Source organism: Condylostylus longicornis, unplaced genomic scaffold (genome assembly GCF_029603195.1).
Source record: "Condylostylus longicornis isolate FDR11 unplaced genomic scaffold, ASM2960319v2 ptg000049l, whole genome shotgun sequence".
In the NCBI taxonomy this organism is placed as follows: Eukaryota; Metazoa; Arthropoda; class Insecta; order Diptera; family Dolichopodidae; genus Condylostylus; species Condylostylus longicornis.
In genome coordinates, this window is record NW_026578018.1 from 5,342,598 (window position 1) to 5,365,423 (window position 22,826).

Sequence of the window (22,826 nt, forward strand, 5' to 3'; positions counted from 1 at the left end):
GATTGGATTTTTTGTAAAAATACTCGTTTTTAAAACTTACTTGTGATTAAATACAGTACTTTCAATTTGGACAGAATTAGAACTATAATAGCTCAGTATTTGAATTTAAAAAAACACCTTAATTCCTTTTTTGTTTCAGAAAATTTTCGGTAATTTTGTTATTTTTGCCAAATATATATTGTATACTTATAAATGAGAAGAATGTGCATCTTCTATGTAATGAAGAACCAAAAATATTCGTCATATAGGACAATATGTTTTTGGTTGAAATTTTAAGACAAAAATTCTAGTTTAATAAGAAGAAATAAATAGTTTCAAAAATTTAATTACAATAATTTTTTTCTGTAATAAAATATTAATATAGATACACGTATTTCTGGTGGTAATATAGAATTATTAGTTTTGTTAAAGGATTTAAAGTAATTTTCAAAAATATTTCAAGGACTCTTACAAAAATCAAAAGTTGCAGAATTTAAATTCTAATATTTTTATTTCGACTTACCCTAGTTTTGCTATTATTCAATAAGCAAACTCAAATCAGAATATTAAAATTTTTTATAAATTTTTTTATTTTATATATACAATATTTTACATACTTTTATTATAATTACTTAAAGCTATATATATATTATATTTTTATTTAATTACATTATTATTAAAAAAATTATTTATAATCTCAATTATTATTTTTTTTTTTTAATTTTTAATCTTTTTTCATGAATATTTTTGACATACGTATTACAGGTGATTCAAAAGCAATTGATATTAATAATGCTACAAAAAGTGATATAACTGCATTACCTAAAAAAACTGTTAATACAAATAAATGTTGTAAATGTATTGGTCCTTCCATTAAAAATGATGTTATCATCATTATTGTTGGATGAATTAAATATGTACAATAAGTTAAACGACTTAATGGTAAAAATAATTCATATGATAAAAATTTATTAATTGATGGTGATAAATCCCAATAACATGATAATGTTATCCAAACTAGACCAAGACCCCATGCTAAAATGATTATTTATTTTAATATAATATAAAAGGATATATAGGGAAAATGGATGGGTTAATTACCTGTATGGCCAACGCTAACATAAAATGCTGTTGCTAAAATATTCAATTGTCCATTCCATACACCAAAAATTAATATAAAAAGTAATCCAACACTTAAAATCCATAAGACAATATTTAATAAAAATGGCACTTTTGGTGGTGTTTTATATTTAAATGTTATATAACCGGTAATCATACCTGTTAGAATAAAAATAAAATCATAAGTTGAAGCCTAGTTGCAATATTATCTATTTGAAAAGGTTGAAATTCGTCTTATTATACATATATTATACAAGATGTTCAAGAATTGATGGTATTTTTCACGTAGGGTGATAGAATGGTTCTAAATGAGCACAAAATACATTTTGGCGCCCATTCCGTCTTACTTTTCCGTCTATCGTGTTTGATTAATTGCGACAAGGTAATTTTGAATTCAGTCCAGATTTAGTGTTTTCCGTTAAAACTTAGTAAAAAAATTTAATAAAATTAAAATTTCTTAAAGTTTATAATTTTATTCACAATTTTCTATTCTCTTAGTTCCATTCTAATCTATCACACAAGTTGAAAAATACCATCAGTCCATAAATAATAAATACTCTATATGTTTGTACTTCATATAAAGTAAAAAATTTACATATAATTAAAAACACATACCAATTATATATGGTCCAATTCTTTGCCATGGTTTATCATATAAGAAATCAAATGATTCAAATGGTTCTGCAACTTTATGCAAATATCGATAATGTATTGATACAACTCCAGCCGTACCCCATGATATAAATAGTATTGCAAATGTTGTTATAATTGAAAATTTCAAATACCTAAAATTTTATTAAATAAAAAAATATTTTAGATTTGCATAAAATTAACAAGACTTTAAAATCCAAGAATGTTATAAAATTATAAATTTTCACAAAAAAAAAATTTTTTTTTAACTTACTTTGTTGATATTATTAATAGCACAACAGCTAAAATATAAAATTGCATATCATTTGCTAAATACCATGACCATATCATACATAATTCAGAAAATGGATAAAAATTATTAATGTAAAGAATATTTCGCCACCAATAATTTGTGCAAGCAATATTTGCTGTTGTCGGTATATGAACAGTTCTATTGAAAACGAAACTGAAAAAGAAAACAGAAAGTTTAATATTTTTTGTAAAATCTATATTAGAATAATTCTGGTGTAGAATAATATTCAAATTCAGGAACGTTGAGTTTAAATTTTAAAAAATCAAATTAGCAAAATTAACAAAGATTATTGATGTATTTAGATTATTGGTGATTATTGATGCATTTCTGTATGCTCACCAATAATATGGAAAAGTAAGTATGTATTTTAGAAGGCATATGAAAGAAACAAAATTAAGAGGTTCGAGAACTCAAAAGAAAAATATGAATTTAAATGTGAGCTTATATTACAAATAGAAAATTTAAATATACTATGTGTTTGGATTATAATAGTCTTGACTAATTATCATTTGAAAGCATCCTCCATAACCATCGCATTTGAAAAATATTACAGTGAGTTATCGGTATAATGTATATTTCTAATAAGAATTCAAATAATTTTTTTAATTTAAATATGAAGTGTAAAATGTTTGGACTGGAATTTAGGGCTCGAGATGACTAAGTAATAATATCAAAAATTCTCATGTTTGATTTTGTGGAATAAAAGGAGCAAGATTTCAATTACAATTTCAGAAATAATTCTAATATGTCTCATATTAAGTATAAGGCGATAAAAGCAGACGTTTTGCTGCTCTTCTAAAGAAATAAGAATATCAGCGTTAGTTTCAAAATTAAAAGCTCTGCAACATTAATCATCACATGGTTACATTACATTTTAATCTGGGAAGAACAATATGAAAAACTTAAATGGCAAATGAGTTTTTTCTAATTTTAATTTTCAATTTTTATATATTTACTTACTTAAGTGAAAATTCCGTAAAAATTATAACAAATAAATATGCTGGTGTTAAACGTATATATCTATAGAATACCAAAAATGTTCCTTTTAAAAATCCTTTCTTAACAAAATCATTTGAATTTGTTTCTTTTCGTTTAACATTTTTTAAAAATATTAAAACTACTAATAAACCACTTAGAAAGAAGAATGAATCAACAGAAAATGTTGCATTTCCAATAACTTGATATGCAAATGATCTTTCAGCAATGTTACGACGAAACTATTAAACAAAAAAAAAATATTTATTAGCAATTAATTTTAAATTTATGTTTCAATAAAATTTTTATAATTTTTTTTGTTATTAAAAAAATATACTCGATTTTCTCCAATCAAAAACATTTGTAAGTATGTATGAACCATAATTGTCCAAAGTAATGATAGCACTCTAATTCCATGTACACAAGATAAAATTTCCTACATAATTAAGCAAATTTTATATAAAATTATTAATAATTAAAAATATTAAAGAAAAATATTAAAAAAAAATTACCTCATTTCTTCTTTTAAATGTACAAATTGTTGATAAATTTGATGAAAATGAAAAACATAATATGATTTTTTCGAAAAATCCTATTTAAGAAAAAACAAACAGTTTATTAAAACTATAAAAATAATATTCTTGAGTATTTAAAATTTGTATATTGCAATGAATGTGAAAATTAAAAAAAAAATTCATTCAAAATTAGAATAAGTCCATAGACGACCGCCTATGGCATTACAGAGTTAAGGTTGTACTAAAAACTTGCTCACATATTTATATTATAAGGTGGCTTCAATTACGGAATAGACTTTTTATGTGAAAGCCTTAAGCCGTATTGTATTAATTGGGAATTTCCGAAATTTTCTAATAAGAAATTCCCACTTTTTATTCCAAACTGAATAATTTTTTTTTTCAATTATCCTAAATATTATATATTATTTTAACTATTATTAACGGATACACTTACAGATACTCTATAACAAGTATGTGAATTATGTTTAAATTAACACATCTAATATTTATTGTATAATTTCTATTGAAAGCTGTTTAAATGCGCCTCATATAATTATTACTATTATGTAATATTGTATAAAGTGTGTTTATAACAAGTCATTGAATATTTAGCTCAAATAAAAAAATTTTAAATGAAAATTTATTTCGAAAATCTCTTATATATATATGTAGTTAACGAGCCGTATAAAAATAACGTAATTTTTATACGATCATTCGTAATAATAGTTAATTTTTTTTTTGAAATCAATGATATAAAATTAAATTACAAAATATCTAAAATTAAAATTATAAAACATAAATTATCACCTTATTTTATTTCACATTTCCTTTATATTCAAAGAAATATTAGTTTATATACAATGTAATAAAAATTCTGTGGTAATGAGAAAAAGCTGTTCAAGTCGATTTAGTATAAAATTGAGATTATTACACTGTACATATTTCAATTTTTCATATTGAATATTGAATCGTGTAAAATTTGGTTCAATCCTTGCAAAATGTGTTTCAATTGCTACATATACACCTGCAAAATTAGGTTCAATTCGGAAAATTCTTAAATTGTATGGCATTTTATTAGAGTCTTTAAAATGTTTTTGGAAATGACTTTAATATAGGCTTATCATGTAATGAAAATTTTGCAAATAAGTTGGCGAATATGACTATTTGGTATTACGTACGAAAAATTCACAAAATTTCTTTGCGAGTTCGTTAAAAAAAATTCACGAATTTAAATTTGATGCGACAAGTGTGTAAATTTGTAAGTTATTGTGTTAGTTTACTTACAAAAGAGAAAAAGTACTGCCATTACAGCAAGAATGCACTAATAAATCGATTCGTCCTATATAATTCCATTAAGTAGTGAATTCGCCATACATAACCAGCTTACAAAACTTAAATTTGATTTACATATTTGAAACTAACAATTTCGATTTAGTTCCTTCCCTTATATCGCAACAGAATCATTATCTTTTCGGCTTTAAAAATTTTAAATTCTGTAATATTTTTATTTGGTGTTCATTTATTTATCTTTGTTTTTATACACTAAATTATAATGATCCGTATATTGCAAAATTAAAATTATAAAGCATTGAAATCATAAAAAATGATTGATTTGAAATGAATGGTTTAATTTCATTATTTGCAGTTTGAGCTTTTTTTTTATTATTTATACGAGTAATTGAAAAAATGAAAAAATTAAAATAAATGATATTATAAATAATAAGAGTTTTTACTGATTGATATCGGAAAAATGCACAAATATAGGTTAAATAAATTGAAAATTGCAATTATATTTTTATTTTAAATGTAAAAAAAAAAATTTTATTGAAAGAAATCTTATTTGGTATAATACCGTATCGTATAATGAATGGGTCTTTGATTTAAATCGAAATGTTATACTAAAAGCAAGTTGCGTTTAACATGCATCAAAATCAATTTAATTTATAAATTTTTAAAGTGATAAATTGAGCATGTTGGTGTTATTTAATTATAAATGAATTTGCTTTGTACAATAATTAAGAGTGATTATAGTGATAGTGAGAGCAATTCAAGCAAGTGTTATTATATTTTTATTAACCGTAATCAAAATATTGTAAAATTTTCTGAGAGTTCTCTAGTCTGGATTAAAAATTTTAACCGAATAGATTTGTATGACTTAAGATTTTTAAATTTGGAGAAAGTAAAAGTGTGGGAATTTTAATGAAGTAGTAATTATTATAAAGCTTTAAACTTTTTTATAGCAAATTACCTTAAATTTTAAATTTATACGTGCTAATTAGTTTTAAAGGGCTTTTACTCATAAGAAAAACGTATGAAAACGGGTAAGTACATTATGTGGTTTTTGTTGTAAATTGGGTATAAATCATAAGTCTTAATATCTTGGGTATAAATTATAAACTCTTCAACTTCTATTTAATAATATATTGAAAAATTTCATTTTCAGCACTCAGATTTTAATTTAGAAAGTACTAAAATATGAAGTCCAAAAATCTATCTTTTTCTGTTTGTTATGCAGACTTGGTAATTTATCATAATGATTAATTAACATTTATAGAGTCAAACTTCAGACTATTAAAAAAATTACTTAAAGATTTTAATATAAATTCATTTTTCATTCTATATACACATATTAATTAAAAATGAGAGCAAAATACTCATATAAATAAAAAAAAAATATTTACTCACCTAATGATCTTTTTGGTGTTACTATTGTAACAATACCAATTCCATTTTTTTCAGTAATATTATCATTAATTTTTGAATTTTCATTAAATTTTCTATCATTATTATGATGATGATTATTACTTTCATGATGATGACTATTATTATTGTTATTATTATTATTATTATTATGATTAAAATTTTCTATTTCATTTTTATTAAATTTTGCTAAACCTGATGTTGCTTCAATATCAACATTATTATTATCTTCAATTGCAATTGAATTCATTTGATATAATTCAAATGTTATTTTTTCATTATTATTCTTATTTGATTTAGATGATTGTGTTGTTTGGGTTGTTGCTGTTGTTTGTCTTATAATACCATCATCATCCATTAAATTACTATTACCATTTCTGTTATTTTTATCAGATATATTTTGAATTTTTTTTATATTATTATATTTTTCATTTTCATATTTTTCTGATATACTTGGTATTTTCTTTTGTAATTGATCTCGTGTACGATTTTCAATATAAATTTCTAACCAACTTGCATAACTTATTAATGCAATAACAAATACAATGAATGCACTATACACATTCATCCATTCAAATATAATGCAATAATTTTGTTTAGTGAACAGAAAAACAAATATAATAAAACAAACATAATATATTAGATTTTTTTTTTTGTTGAAATAAAAATAAAATAATAAAAAAAAATTTTTGCAAGAAGTATAAGAAGTGTTACTCAATATGGGTTTTTACTATTTATTAAAAAATGTTAAAAGAAAACTGTTGTGATAGTGTTATATGAGTATGATAGTAAAATCTGTGTTTAATTTTCTTTTAAATCGAATTATGTAACTCAATTAATAAATCAGTGACAGTTTATGTTATTAAAAAGTAATTTATGTTGTTCAAATAATTTCCTTTATTTCTTCTGAAATTTTTGAAAATAATATGGCTTAAAGTATGTCGTAACGTATTTCGGTAACAAATCTAAATTGTTGACAACACTATCAGAGAAAATAAAAAACTTCAAAATTTTACCGTAATACCGTACACTTTACCGTAAAATTTTACAGTAAATTTGTTGGAATTTGTTTTAACTAAGTTTTATATTAAAATAAATTTATACATGTAATTTTATAATGTATTTCGTTTATCTTCTTTCTATGTAGGATGTGCGAGATTCCATGGAGCTTCCGAAGCAGGAAAATAGAATGAGAACGAACAAAAGTTATATAGTGAGATTTTACCTTTTGGATTCTCCTTCACGAGTTATGAAGCTTCAAAATTGGAATATCTGAAAACCGTCTAATATTTACATTTTTCGGGAAATATAAAATGTAAAACGACATATAACATGTAAAACCAATTTTGCATACTCATTTTAAAGGTAATGAAATTTCCTTTCTAACGATATATCAATAGTTTTAAAGACCTTTTTAGTTTCAGAGATATTTATGTGCAAAGTCAAATTTTTTAAAAATATTTTCCTTTAATCGTCATTTACTCATAATTACACGTCAATAATCTATCAATTTCGGGAACTCCATTGAGTTTCAAACACCCTGTATAAATAATTTTCAATATTTTGCTGTCAAAATTGTATTTATAATCTAGCTCAATTAATTTGATTTTTTACCTATAATTATATTTAATTAATTTAATTAATTATTTTACAAATTTAATTTTTAAATATTTTTTTATATATTTATTAAATTACCAAAATATTTTAAATTTCATTTCTTTCCATATATTATAATCACCAGGAACTGGACGAATTTTTAATATTTGAAATTTTGTTGATGTTGTATTTAATGATATTAAATAATTAATATGTGGATCAGATTCTAAAATCACTTTAATATCACCAAGATTACATGATTTCGGTAAACATTGTCCTAATTGAATAACATTAGTCTAAAAGGAATTATAAAAGAAAATTTAAATTTGTATAATTATTAAATTAATTGATTAAAATTTCGTATTTTTGTTATTTATAAACTTACGATATTTTTTGGTAATGAAGTTCTAAAAGAAATTGTCGAAACACTATAACTGAATTCAAAATGTTTTCTTTCATTTGTCATAATGTTAATTTCATTACAAAATGTTTTTTGTCCTAACCATAAATTATTTCCAAAAAGAATTTCACCACGATAATGACCTGATGAATCGTATGCTATAGTAATAAAGAATAAATTAAAATAAAGAAAAATTGCATATGTGTTAGGCGCAGTTATATACAATAATGTGTAAGAAATGAATTTTTTGTTCATTTCCTTCAAAAATCAAATTAAATGTAAAGTCTTAAATTTTCAATGGTGGAAATCAAATTTTTAGCTTTTAAGGTAAAAATTATTTTGCTGCTCCAAATGTCTATTAAAAATAATATTCTTTTCAATTATGCTGATCTGAACATTTTTATTGATTTAAAGTTTATGCTTTACTCGAAAATTTTAAATATTCTCGCTGTCTCAATTCCCAATTGTAATTCAATTTCCATGGATAAAATATAAATTGACCCATTGACTACCAATTTTGTTTCTAATTACGATTATGTATAATATTACAAGTATATTGCGCTATAAACTTTACAGGTAATAACAATTAAGAGATTAATAAAATTTAAAAAAAAAATTGTAAATTTACCTTTTTGTGCCCATTCAATATTATTATTTAATGCTGATAAATATGCTAATAATTCAACACCACAAACTGGTGTTAATTTTGTACGAATTTCAGATGGTTGCCAATAAAAATGATCATAAGCATTTATAAGTATATGAAAAATATTTTCATCCTGTTGATTATCTAACGAATATATATTGTGATGTGTTGCTGATGAAGAAATTAAAAATTGTGATGATGGTACAGATGACGAAGATGATGATGACGATGATGATGACGGCATTTCATTTAAACTATTATAATGTGTTCCAATATTCTTTTGTAATTCAATTTTACGAAATATATTTGAATTTTTATTTTTAAATTTATTTTTATTACCAATTTTAAATATATTTGTATTATTATTATTATTTAAAATTGCTACTGTTGGTGATTGCGTTGATGATACTGGCATATTTGATATTATCGTATCATTTGTTGTTATTAATTTATTTGTAATTGATTTCATTGGTGTTTTTATTGTTGTACTAGCTATCATTAATCCATTATTACCAAAATGTATTGATGTATGTAATTTTTTTGTTGTTTCTTTATCATATTTAATATTATTATTTTCAATAATATTATTTGTTATTGTTGATGATGGTAATATTTGCTGCTGTTGTTGTGAATTAAATATATGTTCCATTATAATATCACCATTTGTATCATCATCATCATTATCATTTAATAGATCTTGTTCTCTTGGTGATAAACCTAATGATTTTATACTTTGATGTTCATCTTCAATATGATCAATATTCAAATCTAATATTTCTGAATTACTTTGAAATTCTTTTTGTCGTTGTTTATCAATTTCACTTGGTTTCTCTAATATTGCATATGGTTTCTTTTTAATTGATTTTTCAATATTATAATTAATATTTGATTTTTCAGTTTCATTAACTTCATGTAAATGTGTTATTTTAATTAATTTTGATTTTATTTCATTTGTACTGATAATATCAGTAACAAATGCTATTAAAATTATCACTTTAATATTATAAATGAACATTTTGTTCATATATAAATATATTGCTATATATATATATATATATGTATATTTAAAAAATATATTTTTTCAAGTTGTTTTATTAAGATTCATAATATTATAATTTTTATTAAACATTTTTAAATTTTCTTTTTTTATTGGTGAATTTTATTCCATTTGTTACTCTATATTTTTTAATAGAAAAATAAAGAATTAGTTTATTAAACAAAATTTTATGAAAATTGGAAATTGCAATCACAACTATCGTATAGAGATTACATGTTAAAAGGCTACTGTTATGCAAGTTGTTAAGATGTGTTTAAAATTTTAATCAACATTTAGTTCTGGTTTTATTAACTATCAAGCAAGTTTAAAGTTGAGTACAAAAAATTATTTTATATGCTTATATTCTCTTGTTTTCAGCTTTGCTCTTTCAAGTACCCATACATTATTAAAGACTTTTTACATTAAGTATTTATTATAAATAACGATAACATGAAATGATTGCCTTATTCAGAGTACAGGAGAATAACATTTTATACTCTTCGATTAACGAGTTATATAGAAAATTCAATTCACACTGCATAGGCTGTTTTCTATTGACAATAAACTTATTTTTGTTTTGACACTTTGCTCATTTAAAAATTTTGAGAAAATATTTTTTTGTTTTGTATTCATGTCATTTTTTTATTTCAATATATTTTTGGATTTAATTTTATTAAAATAATTTTTTTAAAATTTTCTTCGATTTAAGGAAAAAATCGCAAAAATAAATAATTCGCATAGGAGAACGTGTTTCTAGAGAAAATTCTTAGTTAAACACTATATGAATAACATGTTAGGGTATAAAATTTAGAATATTCAAAATAGCAAATTACTTTGTACGACAATTAATTTACTGTCACTATTGTTAAGTAATAATGACAGATAGCCAACATAAGTAAGGTATAAATGTAATGGGCAGTACAAGTATAATAGTATTGAAATTTAATGTATGTTGCCATCTTCCATCGAATTATAACACAATATTGTGAAATTTGAAGTGATCTTAATAAATTATTGTATATTTATTCTTATTTCTCTACACGTTGTACTTATTATATTATTACATATGCCATAAAATTAATATTTTTTTTTTGAAAAATCCAAAACATCTACATTAAATAAAATATCATGTTTAAAATCACATATGTATATATATATATTAAAAATTTAAAGTTGACTTGTTTAACCTATTTATGCTTATATTTTCCTGATTTGATATCTTTTTCAATCAACATTAATGACAACAAACAGCAAGTTAGTTAAAAAAGCAAGTAAACAAGCAAAAAAAAAAAATTAGCGAAATCTTTTTGGGTGGTGTACTCGTACAATAATAATTACAAAAAATCAGGAAGTAAAATTTATCGCCAAAAAATTTAAATAGTTTTAAAGAAGAAACATTAAAAACTGGAAAACGGAGAAAAGCAAAAACATTTAAGCAAAATAAATTGGATGAATCGCATGTCATGTTTACATGTTATGCATTTTTTTTCTATGAAAACTTGAATCATGAAAAATGGTTACTCCTTTTACTAATTTAATCAAAATTTTGTAATATTAATAAACAGTAATAAGTAAGTAAGTATGTTATAAAACTTATTTTTCGTTAATAGAAAAAATTATGAAATTTTTATTAATAAAGCATAAATTAGTAAAGATAATTTTTAATTTCAATCATAATTTTGTAAGTGGAATTGTGTGTTTTGTTTTTATGTAATTATGCTACATTCAAAGCTATTAACACAGCTGGAAGTCTGGAAAGAGAATGTGCCATTAGAATTAAGCAGTAAGTGCGGGATGTTGCTATTAATACGGGAATAATTTTTAGGTCTTTCGGAGTGAAACCATTTCTGAAGAGAGCAACTCTGTAGCAATGGAGTAATTTTTATTTAAAAGTTTTTTTTATCACATAATTTTTATTAAAACAATTATATTACGTTCACATTCTATGCAATGGAATCTTCATCATGTTACATAATATTTAAAGATTTTATTCCAATGTTAAGAAATTTCCAATTAAAAATAAAAATTTCAAAATCAGGAAATTTAAAAAATTTTGTTGACTTCAATAAAATTAATTAAAATAAATTTTACATAAAAATTTATATAAAATTTTAATAATAATTTCGACGGTTTTTATATATGCTTTTACAAATTGAAATATTTCAAATTAAATTGTGTAATTTATTATAATAAATTGTAGTATTTAATTACAATTTAAATAATTTTGATTAGAACCTTATTCTTTTAATCTTATTATATTGAAATTTTCAAATTAAATCAAATTGTAGAAATAATTTGCAATAGAAAAAATAAAGCTAGATCAAAACTATTTTCATTTCATAAATTTTATATTATATTAGAAAGCAGCTTTGCGTATGTTAGCACAATTTTCATAAATATTTTAATATTAAAAATACATAAATAAAATTCAGTATTATTCACATTATTTTATTTGATCTGTATTAAGTATAAATTAGGTCAGATGAATTAAGGTGAAATTGATCACTCTTTAACAGTTTCAGATAAAATTCGGATCATATTCACTGTCGAAACTTTATTAATCCTAATTTTTTTTCATCTCAAAGTAGAATCAAAATTTATAGCTGAAAACGTTCAAATTTGCACATTAACTTTAAACAAAAAATATGAAAATGTCATTTAATATGGTATAGGTCATCCATATTTAATGACAACACACGCAAGAAGTAAAAGAAGAAAACACAGAACAAACGACAAAAGGTAAAAACAATAATTTAAACGACTATTAAACGAAGATAACAATTTCTTTTAAAGGTCTACGTATAGTATGTTGCTTAATATGAAATAATATGTAAATAACATAAAATAGTAGTTAACCTACGGATTATAGAGGTGATCTCTTTCTAAAGAGGTACTTTTGAGACGTATGTAAAGAGACATATGTTAAAAAACGAACTTAGTGCAAGGGCGCTGAAAATCTGTTTAAGTTATGAAAGTGGCTTTATTATAAAGGGAGAAACGTATGGTCTTGTTAGATTTTTTACTGCATTTATTAAAAAAAATAATTTTAATTGTACATACCAATTTTATAATTCTTATAATATTTGCAGTGAAGACAATTCTATATTAATATAGCTTAAATTGTCAGAATTTTGAAAAATAAATTTAATAATTAAATTATAATTCGCGATTAAATTGTATTCGACTTAATTTCTATATATAAAATTAAAGGATCATTCATTATATAATTATTTTACATTAAATGTAAACAACCTATGTGTTTGTCAAAATATTATTCAATTCTCTTACATTAAATTTTCCAGTACATATGCTCATCAGAAACTGCAATTTTATATTTTAAATGAAAAGATAAGATTAATTTTTGTAATTACTTTAACAAACAAAGTAATATTTTCTACTTATTATTATTATTATTTTTGTTTTTGTATACATATATGATGTAAACAAAATTTTTATTTAAAACAAAATGAGATATAATTATGTACATATATATGTAAATGAATATTATTTTCATGTTCAGTTTACTAGACTTAAACTGGTAAATATTATACTCACTTCAATATAGTTAATGTACATAAATTACAATTATGAGTGTAAAATACCAAAAAAACCCGAAGTACATATACTTACACACATACGCTACATACGATGTTTCAATCAAAATGTTATGTTATTTCTATATATGTGCATAACTGTAGTATGCAACAAGGAAATTCTCATAACAGAGAGTCTAGTGTTAGTCGTTATTATTACATGATTTTTTTTATAACATTTACTTGCATGCATATATACTGTGTGCACACATGTGTATAGTAAACGATAGTGGAGTATTTATGTACTTGTTTACAGACATGAAGTAGTGAAATAAATATTATTATGAGTGCTTTTTTTTCTAATTTTGTTTAAATGAAAAATCTTGTTCAACTAGTTTTCCAAAAAAAAAAAAGAAAAACAAAAAAGAGAAGGAAAATTTTTGTTTCTTTTTTTTTTTGCTCTCTATTACATAGAAGAGCACAAATGAAAAATTATAGAAAAATAAATGGAAAAATATAATAAAAATTTTCATTGCGAAATTTATGAATGAAAAATTGTTATCTTATAGTCATAGAATAATAAATTTTATAATTTTTTTCTTTTTTTTTTATTATTTTCATAATTTTATGTCATCTGGTCTATAGGGGAAAAATTATTTAATTTAGTTGAAAATTTTTTAATTTTTATTATTTTATTAGTCTTTTTACATTGCATAAAATAAAGGTTATGTGATGGCACCAAATTTTAGATGTCGGTCTCTCGGTCTGTCGATTAGATGGTATCTCAAGTTCGACTGAACGGATTTCAGTTAAAATATTGAGATACCGTCTCAATATTTCGACTGAAATCGGTTAATTCAATCGAATAAAAATTTTATATGTGAGTTTTTTTCGGCTATGTCACGGATTGATTAACTTTCGAGATATATCAGTATCGGAAATCAGACCTTTTTGCGATTTTGCATGTTAAAGAAAAACAATCAACCGATTTCTTCAAATTTAATATTTAAGTTCGGTTGTTAGAACAATGAATCTTTAATTTTTTTTGAGAAAATCAGGGCTCGGAAACCGAACAAGCCGAACTTATATATTTTATATTTATTTATATTTTTTACTGTATCTACGGAACTATAATTGATAAAATTTCTTGAAATTTAATATTTTAGTTTTGTGTGTTACCGAAACTAACTGGCGAGCTTTTTAGGAAATTCAAATGGCACAAAGCGAAACTGTACTAAGAGCCAAATTTATATTTTTGAGGAAATGTTAACAGAAAGCTTACTTACTATCCTTAAAATTGTAAAAAAAAATCTTGCATTCTTATAATCTTTTGTAGCACTTTCACCTAGCAGCAATATATATTACAGTGGGTTATTTGATGACCACACCAGATTTTTTATTATTTAATATTTTCTTGTTATAATATCATCATATTTGTGAAATTTTTTATTAACGTGATAACTTGTATATTAGATAATAAGGATATAGGAAAAATTTGAAGATTAATAATAATAAAAAAATATTAAAAATTAAAATTAACAAAAAAAAAAAATATTAAAATAAAAAATTTTAAATAAAAATTTAATAATTTTATTTAAAAGAAGAGCGATTGTGATGGTGCGTACTTAAATTTATGTAAAATTTTATGAATTTATATAAAAATTTGTTGAAATTATTATCGTATATCGTATGTTTTTTCCATATTCATGAAGGAATGGGAATGCATGATTAATAATATGAAATATAATATTGAAACACGTCCGAATTATTAAAATTTTAGAAAACAGCTGAGATTAAAAATTAAATAAAACCGTCGTTAATGACTTTAAGTATCAGTAATTCGGTGTAAGTATACAAAAATTTTAATTTTTCGTGAACTACAATTATTATTGGCATTCCTAAATTTTTATACAATTTTTAGCACCATTTCAATAAATAACATTTCTCACATTATTTTTTCATTGTTTTGTAAAATTAAAGAAATTTTCTGAATTGCCTCTGAATTTTTATGCATTTAAAACCTCAGCAGCTTCTAAAGGAATATAAGCAAAAACAAATAATTCTTTCCACTACAATTCTTTCATTCGGTGTTGTGATTTTCTTAAGGAAACATAAAATTTGTAAGTAGTTACTTATTTATTATTATTTTAAAAGAATCTTTCAAAAGTGAGTGATTATTTAATTCATAAATTAATTTATAAAAAAAAAATTTTTAACCAAAGAATTAAAATAAATTTTGTATTATGAAGGCAGTCACAATAATTCATTCTAGCCCATATACGTATATGAAATATAATCCAGTATAACAATTATTTACTATTTACAAGTAAATCACACTTAGTTATTAGATTGCAATAATTTATATTTAGAAAAATTTGCGTTAAACAGAGCATTGAACTTAAAGTTTTGATAATGATATTATATACACGTAGATTTACTCATATTTCAACTTACGTAAAAGTATAAAAGAGGAAAAATTAAATGACACTATGCACATATTACATACTCACACATATTTAAACAATATGTATATGCATATGATATTTTTCTATATACTAAAATATTATAACATGCTTTGTAACAAGATTTTCTTTCATATTTTACGCTCTTAAATGTAAAATTTATTTAAGAGTGGCTTAACGCATAAAGAGTGTAATTTGTGTTTGTTACATTGACTTTACTTGTAAAGTAAATGTATTTGAACAGTTACTGTTACTTAAATATAGTTTGTTTTTCATTCTAATATTATGGTGAATCAGTATTAAAATTTTGTATGACATAAACAACACGCATTTTGTTTGTATCACATATTCATTTTACAATGTGTGTATATATAAAAGAGATAATTTTTTAGTGTTGCGTAAGAGTAAATAACTGACTGCAATTCATTTATTTATTATGCTTTATTATTACATTTGTTTACATTAAATAGGCGATGATAAATGACAAAAATTTATGTATTATTGTAAAATAAGTGCATGTAAGTTACTTTCATGAAAATATGTTATGGTATCAGTTTATTTTATTGTGATAAATACAAACGAAAATTTAATTGTTCAAATTCTGCTTGATCAAGTTTGATAATAGAGAATTATTTTTTAGTTGAAACGAAAAGAAAAAGAAATTAGCCACTTGATTTATTGACAATATCGGTTCGCCTATGTGTTACCTTGGTTATTTACAACACTGTAGTGTCGTTTGTGATAAAATATTGAGGTTAATTACACCACCCTATTAATACTTTAATTGGGTCAACTTTGATGTAATTTGCATGTTTTTAGTCAGAAATTACTATTTGTAAATTCGAAGGCCTTATCATAACTAAGGCAGCAGTGGTTGGCCCCTACAGTGGTTAGAAAAATCTCAGAAAAATAAGCCTTTTAACGCATTCCAAATTCAAAATTTAAAAATTATTTCAAAATAAACTTAATTGCTGAATTTAATGAAAATTTACCTAAATTAAAAAATTTTGTTTCGGGAAAATTTGAGTGTGGAAAAAATTTTCATAATATCAAATATTTAAAAAAATTATAATTGCTCAAAATAATTCATGTAAATAAATTGAATTTCGTTTCAATATAATTTAAACTAATTGAAGAACAGCTAAAATTGTTATTCGATTTAACCCTGGATTGCCAACTTATTTCAATACTCACTCTAATTTTGCCAACCAGGACTAAATTTTATTTACACTTCATTAAATTGCAAAAGAAATGCTAATTATTAAAGCATAAACTAATGTTAAATCATTCAAGCAAAATTTTAGACATGTACCACCTTTCATATCCCCCTTATCCCAATTTTTGTTTATTATTTTTTACGTTAATACCAACTTTAAGTAAATATTACTCACACAATGTGATAGATCGCACTTCTTTGGATTTATTTGATACAAACGAATTTAAATAAAATTTACTTACAAAAAAATTTTCTTATAGTGCCAACCATAGGTATAAAATATTTACATACTTTTAAAAATGAAAAAACTGTGTAAAAATAGTAAAAATACAGAGCCATTGTAACATTAGTATTAAAGATATTCGCTTTTAAAATTCAAAGTCAGTAAATTTTATTGATGGTTGGCAATTTAGGGTTAAACTTACATAGTTATTACTTGTCACAATAGAGCTAGTATTGCAAAATATGAACGAATTTTTTATTTTGCATTAGAAATGCATATATTGCATACTTATACTTACTTACTTTGTTTGTGTGTACATATATACGAGTACATAATATTCATATCTATTTACACTATAATAAAAGTAAATAAATTAACATATAAGCCTAAAATATTATAGAGAGAATTAAAATATTTAATGTATTTATATAGATGTAATTTATTTGTATTAAATTTTAAATAAGGATTAAGTTTATGAGTTTAATTGAAATTTATATAAAATTTATAAATATCATATTTAGCATGCAACTTATATATTGAATTTTGAAATTTAAATATACATGAAGGCACTCGCAACATGTGAATATTTCAGGTTAAACATTTATTCGTATATTTGTAAAATATTTAGAGAAAAAGTAAAAAATGTTAAAGCTTTCTTTAAATATGCAAGAAAAAAAATATCAACAATATTTTAATATGTGAGGTTTAACCATAAGTGTGTGTGTGTTTAATAAAATGTTTTCTTATAGTTAAAGTGTTAAAATTAATTTTTGTTGCTAAATAAAATTTTCGTATGTAAACTGCTGCTGTAATTCATTATAATTAAAATGGAGAAGCAAAAAATTGGAAAAAAGAAATTAATAATGTTTTTGATTTTTGCTTTTTTTTTTTTTTGAAAAATTTATGTGCATGCTAACAAGGAAGTTACATAAAAAAAAAATAATTTTTTCATAAGTTTATCTTTGAGTTTCAATTTTTTTTTCTATTTTGAAAATATTTTTTTTACAAATAATTAATTAAAATGTTTAAAAAAAACAAAATTAAAATTTGAGTTGCGATTGAGTTGATTTATAATGCAAACCATGTATATGAAAATTGAAGAGTAGTAAGTTGAAAATATGAAAATTTCATGTAGAAAATAACACTTTTAAGATTTTGAGAATTTAAAAATATTTTAAGATAAAATTTTTTAAATTTTTTGATATAAGCTTTATGCAAGCATGTTAAGAGCATTTAGTGCTGCTGGTATGTGTTAGAGGATAATTATAATTTCATCAAAAATCAGATAGGTAGTTGTAAGACAGCTTGACAAAGAAATCTATGTAAATATAGCACAACTGGTACATATTTTATTCGTTATACAAAACACTGATTAAATTTTATTCAAATTTTGAACTATAAACGTTCAAAAATTTCTTTTATACACGTTTAGAGAACGAAAATCATGTTGGTTGGCATTGCAGGAATTAAATTTTTTATAATATAATTTGTTAATTGAAACTATTTAATATTTAATTATTTAATTATTTAATTTAAATTATTATTTAATTTTAAATTTCAATTAATTTTACTTTTTTTTACAGAACTATACAATTTAATTATTTTAAATGCGTTTAGTAATGAATTGTTTAAGATATAAAAAAAAATATCAGAATGAATGCGAAATATGTAATTATTCTGATTACTTTATGGATAATTAAGATATAAAATATAATATTCTTAAGGATAATGTTAAAATCAATATCTAATATCTTTACAATTTTTTTTTTAGTATTATTTAAATAATTATTAGAATAAATAGCTCAAAATAATTTTATAAAAAAAATTTTCCTAAAATTTTTTTTGAAGAAACTCTCCAAGACTTTGAATCTTTCATTATCTCATTGCTGTTTTGTGATTAATATACTTTTAAAATTTAAATATATTTCCAAAATTTAAAAAAAAAATATATTAAAATTTGATAATTGAAATATTTTTTTTTTAGAGTAAGCTCCAGTGCGATGGATTGAATTTTATTTGCCTAATAACCATTAATCGTCCTATAAATATTATGTGAACATAAATTTTTCTTTTATATATAATAATGGCAATTTAAATGAAAAATATTTTGTAACTAAAAAAAATATAAATAAAATTTATGTTTTAAAAATTCATTTATATTTACATTTTTTTGAATAATATTAATTGACATAATAAATATATGTATAAAGCAAATATAACAATATTTACCAATAAAATATTAATTTTTTTTTTTAATATCCTTAAAGTAAAGGTTTAATATCCTTTTAATTATATTATAATTAAATTATTTTTATTTAATTTTATTATAAATAAAATTGAGTTACTCGAATGTTATATAATCTTTTATTAAATAACTGAATTGAAAAATATTTAAAAATTTTTTAATTGTGATTATAAATTTTAGTATTTTTCTACTAGAATTTGTTTAAATATATTATTTAAATATATTATTTTAATATTAATTTATTAAAAATTTTTATTGTATTTTTTATTAATTGAATTTCACAAATAATTAATTGTTTTTTTTTTAATTATACAATATTAATAGTTTTATTAATTTTTTAAATTATGTAATATTAAAAAATTTTTTGAATTCGAGTAATATTATATAATTTATTATTATATAGTATTGTATTATATTATTATACTACAGTATTTATTAAATTATGTTGTATTTTAAAAAATTTTTAAAATAAAATACGAGTTTTTATAGTGTAAAAGAAATTAATTTATGAATTCATTCTATCACTTCTATTAAAGAAAAATAAAATTTTATTATATAATTTTAAATTGAGTTCGAAAACAATTATAAATTAAATACTTTTAAGATTATTATTTTATTTTTTAAAATTGTAATTTATTTAGAGCACATAGCTATTTTAATAATTTTTTCACAAACTTTCTAATTATATAAACATTTATAATAGGCGAACTATTTTTGTTCAAATTAAACATCCATTATACGATAATAGTAAAATTCCTCTATATTTTTATAATAAATAATATTTATTTTATATTGCAAACTGTTCTATAATATACGATAATATTGTGAAATGTGACATGGCATTAAAATCCAAAACTAAAAAGTAAAATAAATCAATACAATTGCAGTTGCTTTATAAAAATGAACAAAATAATTAAGAAAAATTTTAAGAAAAATAAAAAAATACGATTAAAACCTGAATTATCGCGAATTTTCCAATTTTTTTATTTTATTATTATTGTTTTTTAAAGTAGTTTTGTTATAAATAATTTTTGTTCCCGAATTGCAAACTAAACGAACGAAAGTAAAATTAACAACTGAATGCAATTTCATTTATAATGAATGCACTTTCAAAGCTAAAAAAGAATTTTTTTGTTATTTTTTTTCTTTTTTTGTAAATATTGAGAGATGGTGGAAATTTTTTGCTTTTATTTAAGAAAAATCAACTTCAATATTTTTATTTTGGCTTTGGTTTTTTCTCTTATATTTTTTTACCATAAGTTTTGCGACTTTATCTAATGGCCATTTATAAAAATAAGTGTTTAAAACGACCAAATAGTTTTATTAAATTTTTTTTTTATTATTTTTCTTATTTTAACTGTTGTCATTCTTGTTTATTTCTTTTACATAGATAGTATATTTATGGTTATGGCCACGTTATTTTATTTACTATACTGTTTATTATTACTTTTTCTCAATTGAATTTTTCAGCTGTTGCGATTTTTCTTGTCTCGTCTCATACATATATGTTTGTAATTTTATATGCAGTTATATATGTATGTAATTTCTAATGACGTGTGTACTATATACGAATAGGTTATGTCAACAGTTGCATACAAGTTCACATGTATATTGCTTGGACTTAATAAATATTTGTAAATAATTTAAAAATGATCAGGATTTTAAAATATTCACCAATGAAGAATGTATGAGTATGTGTATACCTCTATACCCTCTTATATATATAAGAGGGTATAGGATGTTTCTTTGGTCTTAAATTGTTAAAATGAAGGGTACTCGTAATTCAAAATTAAAATTAAAAATTTCATGATTTTGTTAAATTAAAATATAATAATTAGAGGGTTTTTCCACAATATTTCTAAATTTCGTTCAAATTTGAAATGATTCTGACTATTTGAAAAGGCGATAATATAGAAAATGATATGATTATTATTATGGAATTTCCATATATATATATATATATATATTATTAATTAATATTAAAATTAAATTGGAAAAAAATTCGGTCAGTAATTGGTTAGTCTGAAGATTTTAGAGCACAATATTAATATTTGTAAAAGAGGTATATACTTTGAATAGTCAAACAATTAAATGAGAATTGCTATTTTATATACTAACAATATAACAAATTTTCATTATATTATATAATTGGTATTGCATATTTTACCAACATTTTATTCATCATAATAATAATTGATGCTTTATAGGAAAACATTATTATAGTTAATTGAAAACTGTCTATATTATACGCGAGTATGATATGGAAAATGCTTATTTATTATTTTATTATATAATATAGCAATTTTCATATTTAAAAATTATACTGCAAGACTTTTTTATTAAAAAACTTGAATAGTAACAAAATTTTTCGGTTTACTCTTTGATTGAATTTTAAATTTAAATAAAATAGATTTATAATATTTCTTCGTATATAATATGAAATTGAGTATATAGAGGAAAATTAATATAAATTGAAATGATACACAAACATTTACATTTTGTAGTTATATGCACTTTTAATACTTATATATTACATAATAAATATGTATATAATTATAATTCACGATTGTTCATTATTTATTTAAAATTATAATTATATTGCAATTGAAATTTTGTAAATTTAAGAATATTATTTTATTAAAATTAAAATCGTATGTAATTGGAAAATTAATTGTAAGCGTGAGTATGGCAAACAACATTTTATAAAATGCGAATAAAAGGCTGAAATGCTGAATATTGTATATAGAACGGTATTAGCATTATTACATACTGATTATACTAATTAAAATTTAGCAGGAGGGGAATCCCGAAAAATTCCTTGAGAATCTATCGTTTTTTGACCATTTTTTCATAGTAATTATAATATAAATAATAATGCATTAAGGACCATATTCAGTTACGCCTAAATATATGCTATATTTTCAAAAATATTTTCATTATACAAATACAATACAAATTTTGCTATATTATAAATTTTACTTCAATTTTCCAACTGATTCTTCTATATTATATTGGCTTAATGTGGCTGCCAATCAAATTTTTAATCCTATTTTTAAAATATGTATATTTGGATGTTTTATGTATATTGCACATAATAATATTTTCAATGGAAGTATATCCGTATTTATACATATATTACTGATTAACATATTTAAGTAACTATATATTTTAAATACTCAACGTTTAAACATTTTTAAAGACATTTCTAAGAAAACAAGTTTAATTTTATAATATTAGT

The 22,826-nt window shown here is 21.8% G+C and overlaps 1 protein-coding gene across 1 annotated transcript; it reads right to left on the reverse strand.

The window, feature by feature from the left end:
* Positions 1-703: 703 nt before the first annotated feature.
* LOC129611475 (uncharacterized) lies at positions 704-9,717 on the reverse strand. The gene is made up of 12 exons (XM_055524653.1): positions 8,856-9,717; positions 8,213-8,385; positions 7,927-8,123; positions 6,557-6,785; positions 6,217-6,283; positions 3,529-3,608; positions 3,354-3,452; positions 3,002-3,258; positions 2,003-2,194; positions 1,714-1,883; positions 1,081-1,257; positions 704-1,014 (listed from the first exon to the last, which is right to left on the reverse strand). The coding sequence occupies exons 1-12, from the start codon at positions 9,520-9,522 to the stop codon at positions 704-706; spliced, it is 2,619 nt and encodes an 872-aa protein (XP_055380628.1). The 5' UTR covers positions 9,523-9,717.
* Between the last annotated feature and the right edge of the window lie 13,109 nt (positions 9,718-22,826).

Bases quoted from the DNA above. Each gene is read 5' to 3' on its own strand.
- LOC129611475 (XM_055524653.1), bottom strand. From the start codon at position 9,522: ATGGAACATATATTTAATTCACAACAACAGCAGCAAATATTACCATCA. The intron at 8,124-8,212 runs GTAAGTTTATAA...AATTCCTTTTAG, and splicing joins CTTCATTACCAAAAAATATC to ACTAATGTTATTCAATTAGG. The intron at 2,195-3,001 runs GTAAGTAAATAT...TTTCTTTTTCAG, and splicing joins TTTACGGAATTTTCACTTAA to TTTCGTTTTCAATAGAACTG.